General features: G+C 39.0%; 1 protein-coding gene across 2 annotated transcripts in view; it reads right to left on the reverse strand.

The window, feature by feature from the left end:
• The window catches only part of LOC149457498 (potassium channel subfamily T member 2), a 1,188,731-nt gene extending 1,164,171 nt beyond the window's left edge, over positions 1-24,560 (reverse strand). For both annotated transcript variants that reach the window (XM_089683639.1, XM_089683638.1), the window contains exon 1: positions 24,307-24,560. In XM_089683639.1, the coding sequence (XP_089539765.1) occupies positions 24,307-24,401 (95 nt within the window). In that variant the 5' untranslated portion in view covers positions 24,402-24,560. The remainder of the gene's footprint in view (positions 1-24,306) is intronic.
• Between the last annotated feature and the right edge of the window lie 2,223 nt (positions 24,561-26,783).

A 26,783-nucleotide genomic window follows, 5' to 3' on the forward strand; every position in this document is an offset into this window, starting at 1 on the left:
TTTGTTTCTTGGGAGAGTGTATGTGATCAGTACAGGGCCAATCAACACTGTTCAGACAGAGGTCAGGGGTTCTGCATCCTCCAAGAGCAGAAAGAAAACTCCTTCCACAAGCTTTAACCAGTGCTCTGCTGAACACTGATATAAGTCACAAGACTGTTCTAACTGTTGATGAGAAAAGGTATTTTAGCAGTTTATATTTACTAAAATAATTGCATTTCCATAGTCTGTGTACTGTGGGAGACTAGATATAGTGAATGCAGGGTCCTGGGTTTAGTAACACTTTACAAAATTACAGCCATAGCCACCAAGCTGCAGTATAACTAGACCAAGTGGCGCCAGAGATTTGACTATCTGTGGCTAAACTAAGTCCCATAGCTGCTGGGGGGCATGAAATTCCATATTTGTCTGCTTCCAGTAGCAGCTTGAAAAAAACGATGCATCTGATATTGAGAAAGGGCATCCGCTAAAAGATTATTTTTGCTGGGTAGATAAGTAGCCTTATCCCACCTACTTAAACTTAAACATTTATAAACTAAATATCTGAGTAGAGCTATTACCAGTTTTTATTTTGATGAAAGAAAATGTATCGCATATATAACACCCAGTACTGCAGAAAAGTTTTTATTGCAAAAAATTTCTCCCTAAATTTCTATACATACAATAATTGGAAATAATTCCAATAACACTATATTATGGCAGCGTACAATACTATATTATGGCTCTTATATGCACAGAAGGATTTTTAAACCTGTAATAGCGATATATAATTTCCCAAAAATAATTGGCCCATGGGAAGCACTCTTGTTGCAAAGGATAGCAGATTTTGTATGTCTTTTATTTATTTATTTATTTCAGGTACTTATATAGCGCCATCAATTTTACGCAGCACTTTTACATATATATTATACATTCACATCAGTCCCTAACCCTCAAAGGGTGTACAATCTAAGGTCCCTAACTCATATTCATACATATACATACTAGGGCCAATTTAGATAGGATCCAATTAACCTACCAGCATGTTTTTGGTGTGTGGGAGGAAGCCAAGGTACCGGGAGGAAACCCACGCAGGCACAGGGAGAACATGCAAACTCCAGGCAGGTGGTGCCGTGGCTGGGATTCGAACCAACAACCCTAGTACTGCCAGGTGGAAGTGCTAACCATTTAGCCACTGTGCTGCCCCTTTTAACATGGTTTGTTTCTTTATAATAATAGATAATAAAAGGGTGTTTTTTTTTCTATTTTGTTGCTTGGAAGATGGAATTTGATATTGGTGGTATCTATAGTGATCCCTAAAAAATCTAAGCAGGTTGTAGGGAACACAGTTTTATCATATCAACAGAATGCTAAAATTCTTGCAAATATTAAATGCCAATTACTATAAAAAACTGGATTATGATCCGACCCAGGACTTTACAAAGCAATTAAAAGGTCTCATTAAAACACTTCCAGCCCACCTACATTCTGAACGTATCAATGCGATTCCAGATAATCCAGAAATCGGGGACTTCTACATGCTGTCCAAAATCCACAAGCCAGGAAATCTAGGCAGACCCATCATAACAGGTATGAAAACACTCATCTAACAAATCTCAGGCTTTGTAGAATATTTTTTAAAACCATTAGCCATGAATACTGCTAGCTTCCTGCAAGACACAACTGATATTCTGAACAAGATCAACAACATACAGCAATTACCACCAAATACACTTCTAGTCACTATGGATGTGGAATCCCTGTACAGTAATATCCCTCACAAGGATAGATTAGCTGCATGTCAGAGATCCTTATCATTCTCACCAAACCATAAATACACCACTGAGGATGTTACACAGCTCATTGAATTCATACTTGCACACAACTATTTTGCTTTCAATAATGACATCTATCTTCAATGTATGGGTACTGCTAAGGGAAGTAAAATGGCACCCCAATATGCCGATTTATTTATGGCTGACCTGGAGGAAAAATTCCTGAACAGCATGCAACAAAAACCATACAGATGCTATCGCTATATTGATGATATTTTCTTCGTATGGACAGAAGGTGAAGAAAACCTAAAACAATTTTACTCATTGATCAACACTTTTCATCCATCAATCAAACTAAAAATGGAATACTCAAACACACATCAACTTCCTAGGTACCATAGTATACATCAGGGATGACAAGCTTTGCACCTCAATATACAGGAAACCCACTGACTGATGCAACTACCTCCACAGTTCTAGCTTTCACCCCCAACACACGAAACGTGCCATCATACACAGTCAGGCCATTAGATACCACCGAATATGTTCAGACCCAAAAGACAGAGATAAATATGTTGGGACACTAGCAGATTCCTTCCATAAGAAAGGTCACAAGGACAAAACTATCAACACCAGCATAAACACAGCCTTGAAAACCCAAAGAGAAAATCTACTCCAATACAAAGAGAAAAAAACAAACAACCACATACCTCTAGTAACTACATACAATCCAGCACTAGAAGGAATATGAAAATAATCAAAGATTTACAACCCATCATAACAGAGGATGGAACTCTGAAAGAAATATTCTGCAACCTCCAATACTGGCTTTTAGACAACCCCCGAACCTCAGAAATAAACAAATCAGTAGGAAAATTCCTTCTGATTATGACGTCACAAATAATGGAAGCAAACCCTGCAATAAAAAACACTGCAAACTGTGCAACCAAATTAATCCATCAAAAAGTGTCAGACACTCAAAAGGGATCTTCAGTATCACTGGATCATAAAGCTGAACCTCCAGTAATGTTGTGTTCCTTATCCAGTGCAGAAAATGTAGCAAAGGATCTTACATTGGCGAAACAGGACAGAAGTTGCAAACAAGGATGAATTTGCACAGACATACCATCAAGGAACATAAAGAAGATGACTTATGCACACCTGTGGTACACCATTTCGCACAACCGCATCACACTATGGAAGACCTCAATATTTTAGTTGTTAAAGGAAATTTCAAAACTATCCAGGAAAGGAAAACTTTTGAACTAAGATTGATATTTGTATTTGATACAAGAGATAATGGCCTTAATTTAGACATGGGATTCCTTACTCATTATCCAACAGTTTTACGACCCCCTCTGTGAGTGTTGTCCCAACACACACACACCCCCCCCCCCCCCAGTCTTTCCTTTTGCTCTGTCTTATCTCTAGTCTAATCCTAGTTTTATAACCATTGCTGTGTACATTTGTTTGTGTGTGTGTTTTTTTTTTCTCCCCCTCAGAGATTGTTTCTTTTAACATTCTGCTAAAACTTTGTGAAGTAATACTGCTTGGACCTTGAAGAAGGGGACATACCCTGAAAGCTTATTCTGAAAATTGTATGTTAGTGCAAATAAAAAAATATCACGGACAGTACTCAATTGTTTCTCTTGCAAGTGCACTAATACGGCTACAATCACCTCATGCAAATATTAAAAAATTAATCTAATAAATTTAGACAATTCAGAGATTCAGATGGACCCAACATTAGAAAATCATCTAAATAATGTAATAAAAATGTTGAATATGTTTTTTAATACCACCCATTCTACAAATGAAGAAAATGTTTCAAAATAAAAACATGATAAGGAACACCCCATTGATAAAAACCTGTCAAAGAAAAATTTTCCCTCAAATTGTAATCCTAATGAATCAAAACTGTTAGGGTGTATAGGTAACAGCCTGAATGCAGATTTTAAATCTGCCTTTGCCAGCAAAGCTGAATAGCTGAAGAGCCCAGTGTTTGAAACATGTCTATAGCTTCCTCAAATGAGGCATAGGAAACTGAACAAAGATTAGCAGCAATCTGATCATTGAGAGAATTTCCATAAGGATATGAAAGGTGGTAATGAGTCTATAAGACCCAGGATCTCTTTTGGGAAGAATACCTAATGGAAATAATCGAAAATTAATGAATGGGTCAAAAGGGTTGGACACATGGGCAGACCTTCCACTGCATCTTTATACATTTTTTCCCTGACAAAATATGGAAATTCATAAACTGATGGTAAATTTTCTACTAATGTACAACCTGTACCCTTAAACTCAGGCAATTTCTGGCTACCAGGAGCCAAGGTACTATGTTTACTAGTTTCACCAGCGTGTAAGCTTTTAAGAAAGGTAATCTTACTCTGAGGTTGTACATTTGAAGACAATTTTTAAAGCATTTAGTAATCGGATGAGCCCCAGCCTCATGCCTATACTTGCAAGAGTTGGGACACTTACACTGACTGTCATTAAAGGAAAAAAAATCCTTTTTTATATGTGGAAGAAAATGTAGATGATAGCTGATGAATTGGCCATGTTGTTGGGGGCTTTTGTAAAATAAACAAGTTCAACCATAATCCTACATCTTTATTGTCCCATTGTAAACTGATGTACTGACAATTTTTGGTGAAAGAATTTGTCATAAAAATACCACTCCATACCTCAAAAATTCTTGTACACATCCACGTCTATATGTTGAAATAGACCAGAACTGAATTCTGGAAACTTTTCACACAAAACACTGACGTGTGCAAAATGCTTGAAGCCAGTTGTTCAGTGATCTAGCAATTGGTTTCTTTCTATCTTTCTCTATTTAATATTTATCAATTTTAGTAAGGTATTCTTTTTGTGAAGGGAGTAAAGTTAAAATATCTATATATCCGCCTGCCAAATCTTTTCTATTATAGCAACGGGTAAATGAAATCCCAAAGGGGACAATATACAAGGCATGGTCCCTTTCCCACAACTTTCTGGTACTTGCTGTAGTAATGCTCTGGGAAATTGCTTTGTGGGATTGGCCAGCCTCTGTAGTACCAACAGCTAAATTATTGACAGTATTAAACTCTGCATTCCCAGCCCAAATAACAGCTGCAAGATCTCTATCTAAAGAAAATGGAGGAGAAGAGGTATTTAACCACCTTTAAGAGTTTCAGAAGTCGGGACGTGGGCAATGTTTTAGGGTCATGTGACCACCATGATTCGCCGTCACATCGGTCACATGATTGGAAAAGGTCCTGAATGACAGGGGAGATTGGGACCTTTCCGTGAGTCATGGACATAGAGTATGTGCTGGGAGCATGCAGGGCATGCGCTCTCAGCACATATGTATTTTCTAATTGCACGCAAATATGCGGCCGCTATGCGTCAAAGCCCAAGCGCTGCATATATGTGTGTGCTCGGCATTAAAGCAAATAGGTTAGAAGCCAGCTGGGACAGAGTAAGAGAAATGGATGACAGTACATTAAATGCATTAGACTCACCAGCTCCTACAGCAGAAACAGAGCCAGTAGCCTGCTGTGTTGTTGTATGGACGTCTGTTTCTACAAGCTGTGCAGCAGGTGCCGGCATCTTGTTAGTAACACAGTGGCCTGTAATCAAACCCAAAGTCGCTTTGTGAGCTTCTTCCAGCCACTTCTCCATCTCTTGTAGCCTTGGGTGTCCAATCATCGTGGGTGGGCATGTTATACTCTGCCCCCTTTCTGCCCCTCTTCCGATTACATCAACTGACTCTCCTTTGCTGCATTGTGTACAGAGCTACTTATTCCAGAGAAGGCCGATGGGCTGTACCGCCTTTTCTGCCTTCTCTTCCTCGGGTCCAGCCTCTTGACCTCAGCGGCTCCTCCTCCTTGCACCATGCTGGAACTGGAAGCTTTGTCTGCTCGCCTTCCTCTTCATCCTGGATGAACTTTTCTATGCTGCCAACCTCCTCTTAACCTCCGTTGGCCGCCGATGATCCATCCATGCCAGTCCCTTTGCCAGCTTCCAGGGCTTCTTACCCACAGGTAAGGCAAGGCACCTCCAGATCCATTCTTTGCCCTTTCTGCTTCGGCCTGCTGACGTAGCTGCTGAAGCAAAATCTTCATGCCGCCTAGGATGTGTCAGCTGCGGGCTATGAATTGATTGCTCTTTTGCCTGAGCTCTGCAATGATTTTGTCCACTGGCGACTGGCAACTAACCCCAGAGAGGAGACCCTTTATAGTACCCCACAGGGGTTCTAGAATGTTCTCCAGTCATATGACAGGTTTCAAGGCTCCCTTTGTCAGCCACAAGCCCCCCTGCCCCCCCCCCCGAAACCCCACATCCATATTTTAAGGAGAACCTTGAAGCTTCTGCTGCTGCAATCCAATGAGGAAAGGGGGCCTTGAAACCAGTGTCCCCTTTTCCCCTTATTCTCTTTGACACAAAGATACAGTAATGGACTAAATGTGGACCATCTAAACCACTATACAACAGTTTTATGACTGCTCTCACCTCTGTGACTCTTTCTCCCCTCAAAGTTTATTGCCCTATAATTTCCTTATCTCACAAACTATTCAAGTTTAATCTCTTCATGATGGAGGGTAAAACAAACATTAATGCACATACCCAGGTTTGCAACTTTGACATGTATTAGTAAAACTGTACATATGATCACAACTACTTTGTGTATTCGGGTGAATTTTACCTTGTTTTTTTTCAGGATAAATTGGGCTTTCATTTGGTGGTAAATGCTAATGGATATTTTCTGATTTTTTTTAATATCATCAAAAGAAACCTGGCCCAAAATGTAAAAAAAAAAATACATGTTTTAGCTATATATTTATTTCTATTACTATAACATACCACCAAAGAACAATCCAAAATAAAATCTACTCCTCCTGACAATCGCAGCAATACTATATATGTGTATAATATTTGTTGTATGTACCTGTAGTAGGGCCCAAAAACAATACTGCACATTTTGCTATTTTTTTGTTCTACCTAAAACACACTGACACTAACTTACACTGATACTAATTTTAAAAATGCAGCTTTTTAAATCCTACCTAAAATATATTGACCCTGGCCTTTGACCCTTACCTTGACCCTAACACTAACCCTGACAAGGACCTAGAGCAAACCTTGATCTAGCTATTTTTTTCTTTCTTTTTTTTTTTTTTTACATTTTTCTCCCTAGCAAGGAGAGAAAGCTACAAAGTATCTTTCTTTCCATTCAGAGGAAAAAAACAAACACCAAGGAGGTTATCACAATAATCAGGTGATTGGAAACTGGAACTCTCAATTCCTGATCATTAGTAAGTGACCCACGGCTCTTGGCGAGAGCCCAGTCTCTGTGCTTCGAGTGTGCATAAGAGCATGCTGCCAGCACAAATGCAAGAATGCATATGTGCAATTCCCAGGTTTAAAGCCCACCTCCTAGATGCCACATTACTGTTACCACTTTGTGAAGGGGTTAATTACCATTGCTGTGCATATTTTTATGAGAAAACATATCAAACAGATACACAGACAAAAAAAAAAATTTTTATTAGAGCGGGGGAATGCTAAAACTCCTATAAGATTTTATTGCTGTGTCCCTGTCGCATATTTATACTCACTTCCTGTCTGATAAAATCACTGTGATGGAGACAGAAAATGAGGAGAAATCTCTCTAACAGACCCCTAGATAGGGTTTCTAATCCTTTCTCACGCTATCCAAAGCTAAAAAAGAGCTGGACTGAACCTATAAATGCAATATATGAATCAGGAGTTTGCTTCTCAGGAGGTTCGGTGAACCCAGAGGGGTGTCTGCTAACTCCCAACTTAGTAGTGAACCTTATTAAAGTCTATGTGAGGTGAATGTTAAAATTACATTTTGACCATTTTCAAGGCTAGTAGGCAAGGATTTGTTATAAACAGTGAATAGAAAACTGGCTCACTGCCATGGGGATATGTACCAAAGTAAAACAAAAATGATAATAGAGGGTCTTTTCATGCAGCCTAAAAGTCAACACTGAAAATATATAAATTCTTTAAATTGCATCCCTAGGGATGCATTAGAGCTGCATGTAGTGCAATTTCAACATTTAAATGTGACATTTACAAAACATCATCATTGCATGCAGCCTAGATGTTCATATAAGAGAGGGTAGAGATTGTGCACTTCCTCTTCATCCTGTACCATACCAGGCTATGTGTCTTTTAACATTGGTAGTACCTTGCAAGGAATGGGGGGGGGGGGCAGCAAAACACCAATGTTGAGGGCCAAGGATCTCTTCCCCACATCCTGTCACCCAAAAAGGGTGTGGGTGTTTGTGGGGGGATTTAAAAGAATCTGGAAACCCTTTATAATAGGAGTACATTAGTATCCCTTATTATTCATACCCCCTAAACAATTCAAAAAACAATTGTAAGAAAACACACCAACACCATAATAAAATTATTTAACAACAACACAATTGCATATGTGTAAACAATGTCCTCTGATGTGAATCCTTTATCAATCTTGATGACTCATGGATGATGTCATTGACCATAGTGGCAACAATTGAAGATCTGTTATTTAACAAGATCTGCTGGGAGTGCAGCAGGTTGTCTTGTAGGTGGGTCAAACATTGTTAGGTGGAGGGTCATCGTGATTGATGATGGATTTACATTGCTGAATGACATGAGAGATGTTGGTTTACATGGGGGGAACAATGTCTAAGTTTAATGTATATATTTATTTACTATTAGAGAACTTTGCACGGATTTGTAGTATTTATTTACACTTTCACATTGTTTTTATGTGTAATAAGGGGAGCCTTACCACTTACTCATTCCCCTGGGAGGGGGCAGATATCTGAGTGTCCCCTTATTTGGTCATATTTGGCCAATGTCATTGACTGGGATCTCCAGTTGTTTGTTCACATTATTGCAGCAAATGATTCAAGTGAGTGATTGGCCACCTAAGGTCAGTTTTTTCAACAGGTTGTGGAACCTTTAACAGGCTTGGGTTGAACATTAGTTCCTCCATGACGACTGCACAATATTTTCTGCCGCATTCCCAATGCTAGGAAAAAAATTGCTAGGATAGAGGGGAAAAGGCTTTTTTTTGTAAAAAAAATTACAAAGTCTCTTCTGCTAAAAAAAACCCTCAATTTCCTACATTTGTTTTCAATTAAAGTTTACTTTACCAATTCACTGACTCAGAGTAAGAGTTCTGACTCCACTAGGTGTGTGTTGCTTTCAATTTGAATCTCAGAAAGTGAAAAAAAAACACAGACAGAGAGTCAGCGATTATTTAAAAGAATGTAGAAATGACATCATCCCTCTTCCTCTTTGTACAGGTTTCCTTTAAGAATGCCTTTAGAACAGACACAATCCATGCAGAATAAAAATATATACTGTATATACACTATATTGCCAAAGTATTGGGACGCCTGCCTTTACACACACATGAACTTTAACGGCATCCCAGTCTTAGTCCGTAGGGTTCAATATTGAGTTGGCCCACCCTTTGCAGCTATAACAGCTTCAACTCTTCTGGGAAGGCTGTCCACAAGGTTTAGAAGTGTGTCTATGGGAATGTTTGACCATTCTTCCAGAAGCGTATTTGTGAGGTCAGGCACTGATGTTGGATGAGAACGCCTGGCTTGCAGTCTCTGCTCTTATTTAACCCAAAGGTGTTCTATTGGGTTGAGGTAAGGACTCTGTATAGGCCAGTTAAGTTCCTTCACCCCAAACGCGCTACACCACTGCATCTGACACTTTGCATTGCATGTGATGCAATACTTGGATGCAGCTGCTCGGCCATGGAAATCTATTACATGAAGCACTCTTTGCACTATTGTGCTAATTTGAAGGCCACATGAGGTTTGGAGGTCATTACCTATTGACTCTGCAGACAGTTGGCGACTTCTGCTCACTGTGCACTTCAGCATGTGCTGACCCTGCTTTGTCATTTTACGTGGCCTACCACTGTGGACTATTTAGTAGAAAGAAAATCTCACAGATGGACTTATTGCACAGGTTGCAACCTATCACGATACCATGCTTGAATTCCTCCTAACCCTCTTCTATTGAAATGTATCATTGTTGTATTGTCTCCCTTTATATTGAAAAGCGCTGTAAAACTGTTGGCCTTATATAAATCCTGTATAAGAATAAAAAAAATTATAATAATTCACCGAGCTCCTGAGAGCGACCCATTCTTTCACACATGTTTGTAGAAGCAGTCTGCATGCCTAGGTGCTTTTATACACCTGTGGCCATGGAGGTGATTGGAACACCTGAATCCAATTATTTGGAGGGGTGTCACATACATACATATACTAGGGTCAATTTAAACAGGAGTCAGTTCACTTACCAGCATGTCTTTGGAGTGTGGAAGGAATCCAGAGTACCCGGAGGAAACCCACGCAGGCACAGGGAGTACATGCAAACTCCAGGCAGGTGGTGCTGTGGTTGGGATTTGAACCAATGACCCTAGTACTGCAAGGCGAAAGTGCTAATCATTTAGCCCCTGAACTACAACAATTGTAATTACTATAATTTGATACTCTTTTTTCAAATATTTGTCCTGGATGATAGACAAGGCCGATTTCCACATGACCTAGTCAAGATGAAGGATTTAAGCTATCATTTGCTAACAATTTTCTTGCGAGCCTATATGTTTTATTAGATATTACTGTCTAGCAAGGTAGTCACTTAGCATTGAGCCATTTGTGATATCAGTTTTATTGAAAATCCAGAAATTCTGGAGAAACTGAATTTAAAAAAACTGACTGAGAGTACAAATTGCGTGCTATTTATGTGAAAAAAATATTCACATGACAGTTATAATTATTCCTACAAGTAAACAGTGAAGTATGGCACACTGTGGATTAAGTCACTTTGAATATGCACATCATAACAAATGTTATGTTAGAACACAAACAATTCTAGTTTATCTCAGACTTTGAAACACTGTGAATCCCCTATAAATATTTACATACATATGCATGAATTTTAATCTCTAATGTAGTGAACGTAATTTAAATAACTTAAAGGCAATGTTTAGTGACTGTAGCAGATTGCAGCAGTTTAAATCACTGACCCATTTTTCTGTTAGTAGAGTAAAAGATAACAACTCACAGGTACTATATCAATGCAAATCTTTATAGAATATCTAAACCAAAGAATAAAAATACAATGCAATATATGAGTCCTTAGATGCTGTGGCTGTATATATATATACATATATATATAATCGGTAAACATATATAGAGTCAGTAAACAGTCCTTGAGCTTGGTTTTGTGATTTTATTAAGCGGTTGATAACTTGGATGGGGTTGAGGGGTATATGGGATGCCTAAGGAAACTACAAGTTTGAGGGCAAACTCCTTAGCAACTATGTACAGATATAGACAAAAATAGTCTCTCCTTTAAGAGCATTCCAGTTCTCTGGAGTACCTCCTCAGACCCCAGATGAATGTTCTTCTTCACCCAGCTGCACTGAGGGTATTACCTGGGCAAGGGGGCCCAGAAACTGCCAATTTAGCACAGCAGCCCCAGATGAAAACCTAGTTGGGTTTTCCACCTGACTGCCCTCTCCCCTTATGCAGCCCAGGGGGTGTAAGAGTTTTCACACTGTCCTCTCCTGATAGCTTAATGGGTTGGTGGCTACCTTCAGGCCTTTCTCTGGACTGACTCCTTCCCTGCTGCTACAAATATCCCCCCCTTGAAGATGATGGTACAGTGTAGATCCTCTTCTCCAGCACCCGCCTGTAGGTAGTTCCTTTCCACGGGCTCCTTCCCAGACTCTACACTCCAGTCTATCACTCCATCTTCCACCTGGCACTGCCATGCCACTCCCAGGCTCTGTGATACTTAAAGGGTGCCTTGGTCACCATGTACAGCCTCCGTCCAGATGATTGTTCCCCTAAATATGCAGATCTGAGCTCCTCCCTCCTCCAGAAAACTGCCAGGTTTATGGAGAGGTGGGAGGGCTTCAGAAGCTCTGACCTTCAGAACTTTCCTAGCCTGTCCTGAGGTGAACTCCTGCCTCACTCACAGACTGACTCATCCCAGGCTGCCACTCAGCCTCCGACTAAAAACAAAAACTACCTAGCTAACCTGGAGGGCGTTACATATATATATTTATCTACAGCCTTGTCACTCTAAGACAGGAAATGTTAGAACTAAAGAACACGTTGCCACCTCCTCATCTCCATAGCATAGTAAAGTGTGCTGAATTTCACAGTGGTAAACTTGGAAGAGCTGATAACACTGCTTAATGTGACCCTATCATATATTTATAGTATGTCTAAACTCAAACCCTGTAAAACAAAAGTGTATATATTTACTTTTCCTGATGTCCAGCTCCAATTCTGAGAAATTGGTCCCATGGGACACTGGCACTATTCAAAATGTACTGTACTATAAATGTCATGCGTCCCCCACAGTTCCTGCTGCCAAGCTCCAAGTTGTTACTAGATATAGCCGTAATATGAAGGTCAGGGTGAGAAACAGTTGAGAGTTGTGGGTGAACCAGGTGGACACTGCCAAAAGGGTTGGTTTCTAAGAGAACATTGCAGGATGGGAGCAGTGTTCAGTACAGCAGTCAGAATTAAAGGTAAATATATACACATTTGAGTTTGAGTTTGGGTGGAATATACATTTATGACAGGGTTGTTTTAAGAAAGGTAGTACAGTATTGCCAACTCACTTCAGGAAGTTCACTGTATTTCTGGCAGGATCGACAAGTATTTTATTCTTGAGTAATTTTATTACGTTTCAAAGTTAAATCACCAGAAGCAACAGGTGGATAAAAAGTAAGAAGAGAGGTTAACTTAAAATTTAATGGCACTGGGAGTTCTGAAGGCAACATTCTATAAAAAAAGGTATCAATGTATAAATGCATACAGTACAATGGCATGTATACAGTATATTAAGATCATAATTTGCTAATCCAGGCAGACCAAGGTTTCCACATAGTTTCAAAGGCAAGTATTTTTCTTTCCTCGGCTCTAGTGTCTTTTCATACATATAGTGAGATTTGACTATAACAATAGTTTCTGATGAATTAGATGCTAGGTATTGCTTCTATTGTCTAGTTATAGTGATTCTGGCTGTTAATAGGATATTTGTAACAATAGTATGGAATTTGACTGGAACAGTATCAATTTCCAATTTTAATATAGTTAGGGATGGTTTAGGAGATACTAGAACACCTGTCACCTCAGACATAATCTGAAAGATTTTCTGACAGAAACTAGTTAAAGGATAAATTCACTTAAAAAAATATTAAATAAACATTTTTTACAGATTAAAAAATGTGCATTTACTATTTTTTTTGGAGCCTGGAAAGCATTGCACCAGTGCTCAGCAGATCATGCAAGACTCCTGCAAATCTGTCAGTGTATCTGTGTGCCCGTACATCCCATACGGGCAAGCAGATACAGTCTGACAGGAAGACTCAATGAACTACCACAGCGCTCCACAGCGCCGTGGTAGTTTATTTAGAACTACAATCCAACAGCCACAAAGGCTGCAAATGATGTGCCTGTGTGGGGGCGGGACTCCGCATGGCCATGATGTTTTTAGAAAGTGACAGCTGGTACGGGGAACTTCTCCCTGTACTGCTGTCACAGGGAGTGTGGGAAGCAGCTGCAGGATCGTGAACATGTTACATGTTCCACCCTAAAACAGTTATAATATGTTCCCGAAGGTGAACTTAGCGTTTAAGCTTTTATAAGACCAAATAATATGGTATAAGTTACCAGTCTGACCAAAACCCCACCAGCATAGGTAGCAGTAAAAGGGTAAGAATTGGGTTAGATGGCAAGGGGTGAGATATCACCATAGTGTGATTTTTTTTTTGTGTCAGCTCCCAATGGTTTACACAGTATACAGTGGCATATATGGATTTTAGAACTGTGTGCCATTGCGAAGAATTGAAGGTAGATGAAAGGTTTAGGTTTAACCAAAAAACATCTTAGTCAGAAGGTGATTACAAAATAGGGAGATACCTTTACACAAAGCAGTGGGAGATGTGTGCAATTGCCACACCTGCTCTCAAATGAGTATTTTAGGGGGAGAGATGTGAATGAAATAAATGATGGATTCACAAATATATTGTTCTTTAGTCGTCAACCCAAAATCTGCAATTAGCTCCTCTATGCTTTTAGGTTTTCGGTTACAAATATATCAGTAATGATTGTAATACCTCTATTAAGCCATTCCTTGAGCGAGAGGCATGGAATAAGTGACTCAAGGACAGTGAAGTCTGATGCTCGATGTATCCAGATCTGAATTAGAATGGAGGGATCTCCATGCCAGGAGGGGAGCTTGGGCTGGAAAAGTTAGAGCATCTGATTTTAGAAGTTTCTACAACTCCGGCATTGGAAGGGTATATAAGTCTGTGGTGGGTGTTAGAGCTTGTTCAACCTTTATCCAAAGAACAGAGTCAGAGATTTGAAATCAATGTTTGAGATGGTCAAGGTGGACTGCCAAGCAATAATCCTTGATATCTACACATCCCAGTCCTCCAGCCAATCTATATTTGACAAGTTTGGAGTAAGAACAGTGTTTTTTCTTTTTTTGCCATACAAATGTCCTCAGTAGGAAGTTTAGGAGTGAACATGGTTTTGAGGGAATAGGGACTGTTCTGAACAGGTATAGAATTTTAAGAATAACACGTATTTTTTTTTTTTTTGTATAGGTAGCATTTATAAAGAGAGGGAATACGGTGTATTTACAGTGCTCAGCATAAATGAGTACACCCCAACAGATTTGTCAGAAAACCTTTACTTTCCTTTCGGAATCAACTTTTTCTATGGGAAACTATACAACAAAATACTCCCACAAATGCGGGCCATTGATTTCAAACAAGATTTGTTAATTTGCACACACAAGAGAAGCATTTTTCCTAACAAATTAATTCAAGACCATGTTGCAAAAATGAACACACACCAATGAAATTCTTACAAGCAAAGCTAAATTTTATACAACAAAATCCCAATTAACAAGAATTTAACTACAGGTGAGTCTAGTTATTCATTAAACAGGTGTCCAGCAGACAGTTGATTATAAAAGGGCATTATTTAACAAAGAAAACCCTTCCCATTTCATGCTGTCAGCAATAGCACCACATGGAAGAGAAATGTCACAAGGCCTAAGAAAGAAAATAATCTCTTTACACAAGAAAGGTGAAGGCTGCAAAAAGATCAGCAAAGTTTTACTTATCAATCAGAATACTGTGAACAATGTGATACTAAATTTAACAAAGATGGAATTGCAACCATCTCACAGAGGCATCCAGGCCATCCACAGAAGTTAACACCTCGACCATTCTGTTGAGAAGGGTTAAACTGTATGGTGTTGCAAGGGTGAGGAGTACAAGGAAACTGCCAACAGTAAAACGTGGTGGCAGTGTTCTTCTGTGTGCTGCATGAGTGCTGCTGGTGTCGGGAGCTGCATTTCATTGATATCATGAATTCACAGATGTACTGCTCTATATTGAAAGAAAAGATGCTACCATCACTCTGTGACCTTGGTCGTTGTGCACTTTTCCAACATGACAATGATCCAAAACACACATCTAAGGCCACTGTTGCATTTCTGAAGAAGAACAGGGTGAAAGTGATTCAGTGGCCAAGTACGTCTCCTGATCTGAACCCAATCGAACACTTATGGGGAATTCTGAAGAGGCAAGTTGAGCATCAGTCTCCATCCAGCATCCAGGCTCTAAAAGAGGTCGTTCTTGAAGAAAGGAAAAAGATCAATGTTGCAATACATTGCCAACTTGTTCATTCCATGCCTAGAAGACTTGGTGCTGTCCTTACAAATCATTGAGGCCATACAAATTACTAGATGTAGTAGTTTTTCATGCAGGGTGCATTCATCTTTGCATCAACTCTTTTCAGTAAAACTGAAGATTTTGTAATCTAAGTTATATTATTAACCTTACTTTCATGTAATGAGCTAAACAAAAATGCATGATACTGGTAATTTTGGGAAAACATATAATTATCTTCTGAAGTAAATAGCAAACGCTCTAACACCATGCACATTTTGCTGTAAAGTGACACTAAACAATATCTGAATTCTCAAAAAAAAAAAACATACATACACACCTACTACGTAATGATCCTGCACTGTAATTTATTATTTATACAATTTACGCAACTCTTTACATATATAGTGTACATTCACATCAGTCCCTAACCCTCAAGGGGCGTACAATCTAAGGTCTATTTTCTTGAAATTGTTTCTCCCTCCCTGCTGTTTTCCTCCTCCTAATGTAATCTATAAGCTCCTTAACCTCTGATTTTTCCTTTCACCTCTGTTTGGAATGAACATGTTAGTTGCAGTCATATGCATAGTCCCATTGTCCCATTGTCCCTGGTCTATCTCAGGAGCAAGCAAGAGAGGGTGGCTACATACCTACATACAGTGGGGCCATGGGGAATGAATGTAGCCACATTCTAGCCTGAAGTCAAATCACAGCAGCAAAAAAAAAGATTTGGACATTTGAAGGGGACTGAGACATTAGAATGTACCTTTTTGAGTTAAAGATACATACTTGAATATATATATATATATATATATTTTTTTTTTATTTAAACAGGGCTACTGTCACTGTAATGTAAGGTATAATTTACATAGCATAGTTATTGTTGACAAACTGTAGCATTTTATATAATCAATGTAAGATGATAAAGTGAAATTTATCTGTATCTGAGCACCATCTTAAAACTCTATTTAATTAATTATTATTATTTAAAGCAAACCCACTCATCTATCCATGTCTTCATGATTTATATTGTTGAGAAATCACTTGGAAAAACACACCCCTAGCATTTCTAGCCATGGCCATCTTGAGTAAGGACAGATTATTCATGTAGCATTTACTTCCAGGAATTCATCTGTCCATAGTTCAGGCATGCAGGCAGAGGGACATGTTTATCTGAGAAGGCCCTTCCTCTCAGGAAAAAGCCCATGAAGATTCCTGGGATGTATGGCATCATTTCGGCCTAGGCCAGAAACCAGGAAGCACTTGATACATGAAAAGAAAGTTTTAAACTAGTAAATATAATATACATTCCTTTTTATTTACTAAAGCTAGCAGTATAAGGATTAAAAGTAGATATTGATGATTGAGAAAGTTTAGTTTCCCTTTAAATGCTAATTGTTAATGATTATAAGATATGCACATTTTGATCAAGTCAGTTTAATTGCCTTAACTCTGTATTTGATAGTACTGTAAGAGAAAGTAATTTAAATTTTAAAATCAAATAAGTTTGGACAAATTATTTTATCTGACAAAAAAACATGGAGAACTTGAATACTTTTTAATGGCTAACTTAGATGCAAGTTTTTAAACACCATGTTTGTTTGTTTTTTCTCAGGCATTAGACATACTTCAAGCTGTCTGCTGTGATGGATGGCTGACTCCATACACTATACTAAAGAACTTGAAAAAAAAAAAAGGCAAATATGCTGCTATATACTGTTGTGTGTAGTGCACACCGTGAAAAAGCTTTTTATTGGCAATATGTCATTAAACTGCATGTATATAGAAAACAAGTTTTTCTTTCTTTGTTTTAGGTAGTGTAAGGGTTACAATATACCAGACAACACCTTGACATGCATCAACAGGCTTTTTGTGGCATTGACACAGTAAAGGCTTTTTTCTGGCAACACTACCACACAACTCATTTTTGTTCAAGTATCGCCATATTGTGCTCCTTGAAACAACCACATTGTCTTTTTTCCAGAGCAGCCTGTATTTCTCCTATGGTTACCTGTGGGCAGGGCCGGAGCCAGACTATTTTGTGCCCTATGCAAGACCAGCTACTTCCACCCCCCTCCCCCCAAAAAATATAAAACTTCACCTGTAGTTCTATTTCACCCTTCCTCCATGCACACATCCTCTTTCCACTAAAGTGTTCCACCCTAACACAATTCCCCCCCCCCTCCTAGTACATGCACTCCTAGCACAATCCCCTCCCCCAAATTCCCCCTCCTAGCACACACCCCTAATCCACCCTCCTAGCACAAATCCCCCCCAATCCTCCCTTCTAGCACAAAACCATCTCCCAATCCCCTCTCCTAGCACAAATTCCCCCAATCCTCTATCCTAACACAAACCCCCCATCCCCTTTCCTAACACAAATCCCCCCAATCCCCATTCTTAGCACAAAATTCCTCCCCAATCCCCCTTCTAGCACAAATCCCCCTAATCTCCCCTCCTAGCATCACTTCTCTTTCTTTAATCCCCCCACCTAGGACAAATTCACGAATTCCCCCAAATCTCTCCTCTAGCTAAACCCTTCCCAGCAATAATCCTCTCACCTTACCCAAATCCCCCCAAAGCCCATCCCAGCACCCCCTAGAACCAGCCATGTCATAGAGTGGGGAAACTAATAGCTGTGGCTGGGACCCTAGGTGGCAGTGTGCCCAAGAGACCTGCCTAGTTTGCCTAGTGGTAGCATCGGCCTTGCCTGTGGGTTTTTCTATGTATCCCAAACAATTCTTCTGGCATTGGTGGCTGCAGTCTTACTTCGTCTACCTGACCTTGGTTTGGTATCAACAAATCCCGAACTTTCCACTTCTTAAAAAGTGATTGAACAGTACTTACTGGCATATTTGAGGCTTTTATCTTTTTATATACTTTTTCATCTTTATAAAGTTCCATTACTTTGTTACACAGGTCTTTTGACAGGTCTTTTCTGTTTCCCATGGCTCAGTATCTAGCCTGCTCAGTGCATTCATGTGTGAGATAACAAATGCTAATTGCAATTTAAAAGGTCAGAGATGTGGGAAATTAACCTTTAATTGCCATTTCAACCAGTGTGTGTCACCTTGTGTGTCTGTACCGAGGCCAAACATCCCAGGGTATGTAAACTTTTGATCAGGACTTTTTGGGTGATTTCTGTTTATCATTATGATTTAAAAAAGAGCCAAACAACTATGAGATAATAAATGGCTTCATATGATCACTACCCTTAAATAAAAGACAGTTTTTTGGCATGATCAGTCATATTTTCAATATACAGTATTTTCTGGCGTATAAGACTACTTTTTATACTTAAAAATATACCCCAAAAATTGGAGGTCGTCTTATACGCGGGGTATAAAATGTGAACCTTGAGTATGTTTGGGTCAAGCTGGCTGGATGTGTGGTAATACTGTACATACAGTATACCGTGTTGAGCCAAGCTGGCTCAAAACAAATGTCCCCATGACAGATTAATCTGTCAGCCCGCTGGATGTGCGGTATATACAGTATACTGCGCTGAGCCAAGCAGTTTCAAAATGTACCAGTACGTCCCTACTGTAATCAGCCCGCTGGATGCATGTATGTACGGTAGCTGCGGCTACATACAGTATACACTGGGCCAATCACGGCAAGTGATGTATTCTACTAATGAATACAAAGCCTGCTCAGATTGGCTGAGTCACAGAGGTGGGCCGATGATGTCACAACCTCAGCCAATCCGAGCAGGCTTTGTATTCATTAGTAGAGTACATCGCTCGCCATGATTGGCCCAGCATACACTGTATGTAGCCTCAGCTACTGTACATATACATATCCAGCGGTCTGATTACCGTAGGGACGTACTGGTACGTTTTGAAACCGCTTGGCTTAGTATACTGTATATACCACACATCCAGCAGGCTGACAGATTAATCTGTCATAGGGACATTTGTTTTGCGCCAGCTTGGCTCAGCGCGGTATACTGTATGTACATTACTGAACCATCCAGCGGGCTGTATATATACTTTATACTGTATGTAGCCGAAGCTGCCGTATTACCGCACATCCAGAGGTAACCATCTGATTTGGAATTTGATCCATATGATGACTGTCTTACAAATGTATCACAAGATGTCATTCATGAACTTATGATGTCAGAGGATGAACATGAACATTTTGAAGGTTTTTAAGTACCGGTAAGTCATAACCATTTCAATTAAAAAATCTGATGTTTTTAAATGGTGTTGCCTTGGAAAAGGGGTAGTCTTATACGGCGAGTATAGCCCAAAACCTATGTTTTAACATGAAAATTAGGGGGTCGTCTTATACACCCAGTCGCCTTATACGCCGGAAAATACGGTAAATGCCAAAATGTCATGATTTCTTCCAGGGTGTGCAAACCTTTGAGCACAACTGTATATATATATATATATATATATACAGTATATATATCTTTTTTGTCATTTATCCTCATGCTCTTTATGATTTTCTGCCTTAGATGGAAACTCCTATGGTGTCCTTTGTGTTTTAGTGGTCTGCTTTTGGGTCAGGCTGTCCTTTCCCCTCCAGAAAATATGATTATCATGTAACCATTGGTCCTGTAAGTTGTTAATTTTCATGTTATGCACTGCTTTCACTATTTTATTATGCTGGCTATGTGACATACAGGGGTTGACAAAAAATGAAAACACTACATCATTTGCAGGTGGGGAAGTGATGACATGTTTCGTGTTGAAAGTAGAAGTGATGTTAACACTTTTTTGCTTCTGCTGTGTGATGAGACGCTTAGCTAACAGGAGGGAAGCCTCACTTTTGTCGATCACTGCATCCTCTGTTAGTAATACGGAGTCATGTCAGAGCTAACTGAGCTTCAAAGAGGGCAAATTGTTGGTGCCCGCTTAGCTGGTGCCTCTGTGACTGAAGTTGGTAATTTATTTGCCATGTCACAAGGTACAGTATCAAAGGTTATGACGGCATATACTGTAGTTTCTGGAAAAATGTCATCTAATTAACATAAGTGCGGTCAACTGACCGAAAGAGACAAAAGGACATTGTGCAGGACTGTGATCTTCACAGGATTGAGATTGAGCTCTGTGGTCACTATTGGAGCACTTGATTTCCTATACCATTAGAAGTACACCTGGCTGAGGCATTATTAGATTGTTGAGGTGTCATCATATAGGCTCATTCCAGTCTAGTGGACCCTGCCAAGCTTGGCACAGACTCAATGCGAGTCATTTGTAAACATTGTGGTGCCAAGACTACCCTACTGCAATGTTTTCAGTGAAGATATCTAGTGGAACAGTGAAACATTTCATGGATATGGTTAAGAACTTGCTACACGGTGTAATACTGGGCTATCACTGGGACATGTCCTGAAAATGTTCCTGAAGTGAATGATGTTATTATTTTGCTTGAACATGAGGGGATGTTGACAACCCTATGTTGGACAACTTCACATGAGCAGTCAGAGAAGGGGATCAGAGAAAACTGCCTCAGTGGTATGGATAGAAGATATACCAGTGATCATGTAAGATTTTGGGAGCACACAGTTTTAGAATCACAGTTTTCCATTTGCATGGAAAAATATAAAGCCAATGGAACCAGAAGTTAGCCTGGCATTACCGTATTATACAGTAAACAATGTCTTACTGTATCATGAAAAAAGAAACAGGAGCAAATTGTGGGGCAGCTGGTGGTTCACCAGTTACACACAATAATGGTTTTCAATATGGTCCATTCTCAATATGATTCCATTTGGGGTAGAAAAAACAAAAGAGGATTGAGCAGTGTTTTTCTGTACTTATAAAGCAGTTGAGTGGTATTGTAAACCTTGCCATTTGTATCAAATTAACACACTCAAGAACATTTTTTAAGTCTGCTGGTACCCTAGCTGCCAGTTGACACTAACACAAATGTGACTTTGACAATGCTATTGGATAGCTAAAATAAATTCCTCTCCACATCCTCCAAAGTTATAGCAAAAGAGCTGTTCAAACACATATAATAGCTGTACTGGTATTCCTCAATACATTTTCAGACCAAGGAAACCCTTTCAAGTCAAAGGTAACCAAATAGCTGTGATGGCTGTTGAAAATTAGGGGGGAGGAGCATGTGAGCAGAAGTCCGATCATTGGAGGAGAGCACACTGAGTTCCCAGCACAGCCAGGAAAGTGACCACTCTATGCTCTCATGTCTAATGTAATCAGTTTTTATCAGGAAAGCAGAGGGACTGGCAGGAACACCAGGGATTTCACACAAAGAAAGCAATACAAAGAGAACATGATATTTTTTCATACAAGTACATGGTACAGCAAGCACATATAAGGAACATGAAATGTTGGGATTACAATTTTTTTCTTTTTTTCGTTTTTAATCAGGTAGGATTTTTAGTGAAAGATTTTTCCAACTTACAAAAACAAAATAGCATTTAAATTAGACATTAACAAGACCATCGCCTAATGGTGAGAGGAGAAGGTTGACGGATTACATAAGACACTATTTCATGGGATCATAGTAGAAAAAAGCAACCAAGATTTAAAATTTACATAGTATGCTCAGCTTGCAAAAACAGTTATCTTACAATGAAGATTATCATCACAAGTATGCATATACAGTGTGAGGAAATATGCATTATTTTTATGGCTACATACCCCGTTTGGGAAAGCTACCCCAAATTTAGGTCTAATGGGAAAGTTGTTTTTTTTTGTGATCATATTAACCTTTATTGGAAATAAAGATTGATTTGGAAGAGGATAACCAGGTGTCTCATATGTTGCGGATTTTCTTCAAGCGTCCTCTGTGTTTATATGTTAGTTTTTCCTGTTTTTAATTAGAACTCACTATATCCTTCCACTGAAAAGGTGTCGGGGGGGGTGGAGTAGGTGAGAGCCACCTCTGTAAAATAAGTTTACGGGTACTATACAGTCCATAAATGGCTATATTAAGCAGGTAAAGCATCCGCCACAATAATAACTAAAAGAGCACACTTAGGATCAAGTGGGACTTGAATAGAACATGTACTGTTAAGTGTCTGTAGAACAGCAGCCCAGTAACAATGAAATTTTGGGCAATGCCATAGTAAGGATCCTGTTTTTAGATTACAAATTCTTTTAGGTCCATTTCCAATGTTCTATTTATTATAACAGTATGGTTCAACGTCCCTAAAAAATTGGCTCTAAAGATATTAAAGAACATTTAAAGTGGTTGTAAACCTCAGACATGAAATATGAACAAAGCATATCGTTCTATGGTGTGTACTTGTCTCTATTAAGAGAACTGTCATTTCTATCTGCTGCTTCATTCCACTGCTATCAGCAAGAATCGTTTCTGACAAGTTTTCCAGACACCAGGAGAAAAATGGTGACGGGAGGTATCTCCAGCTGATTGACAGATTCAGCTCTGTTCCTGTGAGCCATGTCAAGGGAGGTGTGTTCCTTCCCTCCAATCAGCTGTCAGAGCTCTTCTCACTGAGCTCTGCAGAGTGAAATTTCATCTCCTCCCCCAGTTTTTCTGACCTCTCAGACAGTTTTATAAATTCAGCACGTTGAAGAGAAGACTGCGGATGGACAGGTAAAACTAATGTAGGAGGATTTGTTTCATTTCTGTGTATCACCTGAAGCCAGTCACTTCACTGATTTACAACCACTTTAAAGTTTGGTTGTCTAACAAGGATACATTACTGAATATACGATATGCATGTTGTTTATCTAGTCTGTGAAAAAATATTACAATTCATGAACCATGACCAGCTCCTAAATTATCTCATTCTCTATACATTACAGACATATGTTCACAAATATTCAGAACTATCAAAAAGTAATGATTTTGCACTTCTCCCAATTTGCCCCTATATTGAATCCCTGTTGCCATTTTACATGGTTCCTGAATAAAACAGGCTCTTTGTTATGGATACCACCATACAAGTACATATACCTTTAAGAAAAAAAATGCTCTGGTAATTGCCTTTGTCCCCCTTGACACTGTTAGAGATTCATACGCTTTGAAGACTACCTAAAAATCTACAGCGTATGATATTCCAGTTAGAAAAGTTGAAACTTTGCAATGGATTATTTAATGAGCACCCGATCTTTCAGCAAACTAAAGCTGGCTCTTATTCAACCCAATAAATATTTTAGATGATAACATTTAACAGTCTCTTCCTTGATATATCTTACATTCATCATAATCATTTATCCAAATAATAAAATTAATAAAAGTTATGTGAACAGCTTTTTATAAAACTACGTGGAAGGTTCTGCCTTGAAACAATTTTAACAGTAATCTGGAAGTAAAAGATCATTGTCTTTCTAAGTTTCCACAAGCAGAACTTCTTTCCTAATTTCTGCACAAAGATTGTTTGGCTTAAAGTTCTCCTTACTACAAAGAGTATTTGAAGTGCACTTAATTATATCATTTTATAGTAAGAAAATGTGTTCAATGTCAACATTTCCAAAAATACAAGAATTTAGGGTTTCCAAAAGATTACTCATTTGCAAAACATGCTTTAATTAAACCGTGTCTTTTTTTTTTTCCTTGCGACTATTTAATACAGAGCTTCCAGTATATTTGCATTCAAATGTGACACTACTTTGACAAGCACTTATAGCTGTTATTTTCAGAAAGCATCTGTAACTGAACAACCCAACTACAAGAAATGGATATCCTCAGAAAGCCAGTATAGTAAACACAAGCACTCAGCGTGGAAAGTATTGGTACAGTGCAGAGAAAGATAGTAAATATGCACATCAAAACATCTGATTCAAGACATTTCTTCTAATATTCAATATGTTGTATCTTTTTTTACTCTTTTGTATTATCCAAGTTATAAAGAAAAACATATTTTACCTGTCATCATTTTGCAATGCCTGATCCCCAAGAATTAAATCTCGAAATCTGTATCTGGGAGGAAGTGGAGGGACCTCACTGTCTAAATCCACCATCCTGCTTCTTCATACAGTATAACAGAAGAGTGAATGTCCCTGGAGTCTGCTGTAAGCTGGCACACTGCAGGTTGCAGGGAGCAGAGATGATCACTTAGCAGCATTACATTATACAGAGACACAGTGATCAGGATTGTAAGCCCTATACACATACAACATTCAGACTCATCCTCAGTGTGCAGAACAGAAACGCCTCTGCTCATCACATTTGCCACTCAAGAAGCTCACAGTAAGATGTGAAATGGACCACATATAGAAAGCATCTTGTTTAGAACTCTCATTCCAATAGCATTATATGTTCAAAGCAAGAAAAAAAAGAGTAGAATCAAAATGTTTACCCTGCCTTTATGTAAATTGCTTGTTTCTGTGCTTTTAAAAAAAAAATCTTTGAAGTCTAGGTTTCACTCAGGGATATGATCTTTATTTGCTTTTTTTTTTCTTTTTAACAAAATGATTTTTGTGTGGCTTCTGAAACGAATAAAAGCTCTCCAGAAACACACCCTAAGGCTTGTGTTTAATTATAACCTATATTTTCTCATTGTGACACTTTAAAGCGAAACAGTGTATTTTTTACTATATATTAGTACAAAAAATAAAAGCTCTAAAATTGTGCTTATAATAAAGTTGCTTTGGGAGCCTAACTATTCAGGGAAGACAGTGTCATTTATCATTACAAGTATTAAGTGTAGGATGTGCAGATATTTATTGTGTATTTTTTTATTACAGCATGGTACATTTAGAATAATAAATTATGGTTATAAATGTATGCACAAAATAGAGAAAACTCTAATTTATCCAAAAAAGTAAAACACTAAAGGAAGTTACATTTATATTTGAAACACACAAATACCCTGTGAAATGCGTATACTATATTGTATAGTCCTCCTCAATGAAGTCAGTAGCCCCTCAGTGGGGTCACAGACATTGAAGAAACCTGATCAATGGAGATAAAGAAGCTGGATCCAAATGTAGATCAATCTCACAGTCAAAATGTAAACTGTATTGAAGTGTACAAGGTCTCTGATAGCCACTTCAAGGATATGAAAAAAAAGTCTCTAAGGGCACCTCTGAGTGAAATCCAAGAAGTACAGGAAAAAAACGGGTGTTCCAGACCAGTTGATGAGAATCCATCAGAAGTTTATTTTTTTATTGAAATGTCAAAAGTTCAAGCCAACTTGTTTGGGGGGTTAAATCACTTCCTTCATCAGTTAAGGATCTGGATGGTCTAAGGTTTGCAAGGGTTAAAGCGGGATTAAACCCAGAACCAAATACAGTATGTAATATATTGCAGCTTATCCTAATTAGATGTGGTGGCTGCATCAGTTTTCTTATCCTTGGCTTTTTTCCCCCTTTGTCTTCACCTGATGATCTGACCACTAACACACCTCTGATCATTTTATTCACCCCTGCCATTGTTAAGTGATTTGTCTCCATATAAACTGATACATTCTGCTGGAGAGCTAGACAGTTTGTGCTTTTGAAAAACAAGAGACTTGTTGGCTGCTTCACCAGATGAAAATTATTATTATTTTGCAGGATTTATATAGCGCCAACAGTTTGCTCAGTGCTTTACAATATAAAGGGAGACAATACAGTAATACCACAGTTCGATACAAGAGGGTTAGGAGGGCCCTGCTCCTTGGAGCTTACAATCTAAAAAAGAGGGGCTGGTGGTACTGAAGGTAATAACTGTGGGGGATGGACTGGTAGGAGGAATAGAAGATTCCATTATTAGCTGAAGGCAGGATAGGCGTCCCTAAAGAGATAGGTTTTCACAGATCGCCTAAAAGTGGGCAGAGTAGGAGATAGTCTGATAGATTGGGGTAGAGAGTTCCAGAGGATGGGGGAGGCTCTGGAGAAGTCCTGGAGATGTGCATGGAGAGCAGGAGGTCGTGGGAGGAGCGGAGAGGACAGTGTGGGTGATATTTAGAGACATGATTGGTGATGTAATTTGGGGCAGAGTTATAAATGGCTTTATATGTTATTGTTAATGTTTTTATTCATTGGGCAAAGGGAAGCCAGTGGAGGGATTGGCAGAGAGGGATGGCAGATATGGAAAGGTTAGTAAGGTGGATGAGTCTGGCAGCAGCATTCATGATAGACTGAAGAATGGATAGCCTGCGATGAGGTAGACCAATGAGGAGGGAGTTACAATAGTCAAAGTGAGAGATAACCAGGGAGTGAACAAGTTGCTTAGTAGTTTCAAAGGTTAAGAACGGCCATATCTTGGAGATGTTGCGGAGGTGAAGTTTACAAGATTTGGACAGTGATTGGATTTGGGGCTGAAAGGAGAGATGGGAGTCTAGGATTACACCTAGTACCCTGGCGTGAGGGGAGGGACGGATGGTTGTATTATTGATCTTGATGGAGAAGTCAGGGGAG

Source organism: Staurois parvus, unplaced genomic scaffold (assembly GCF_062004578.1).
Source record: "Staurois parvus isolate SC_StPar_1 unplaced genomic scaffold, SC_StPar_1.0 ptg000318l, whole genome shotgun sequence".
NCBI lineage: Eukaryota > Metazoa > Chordata > Amphibia > Anura > Ranidae > Staurois > Staurois parvus.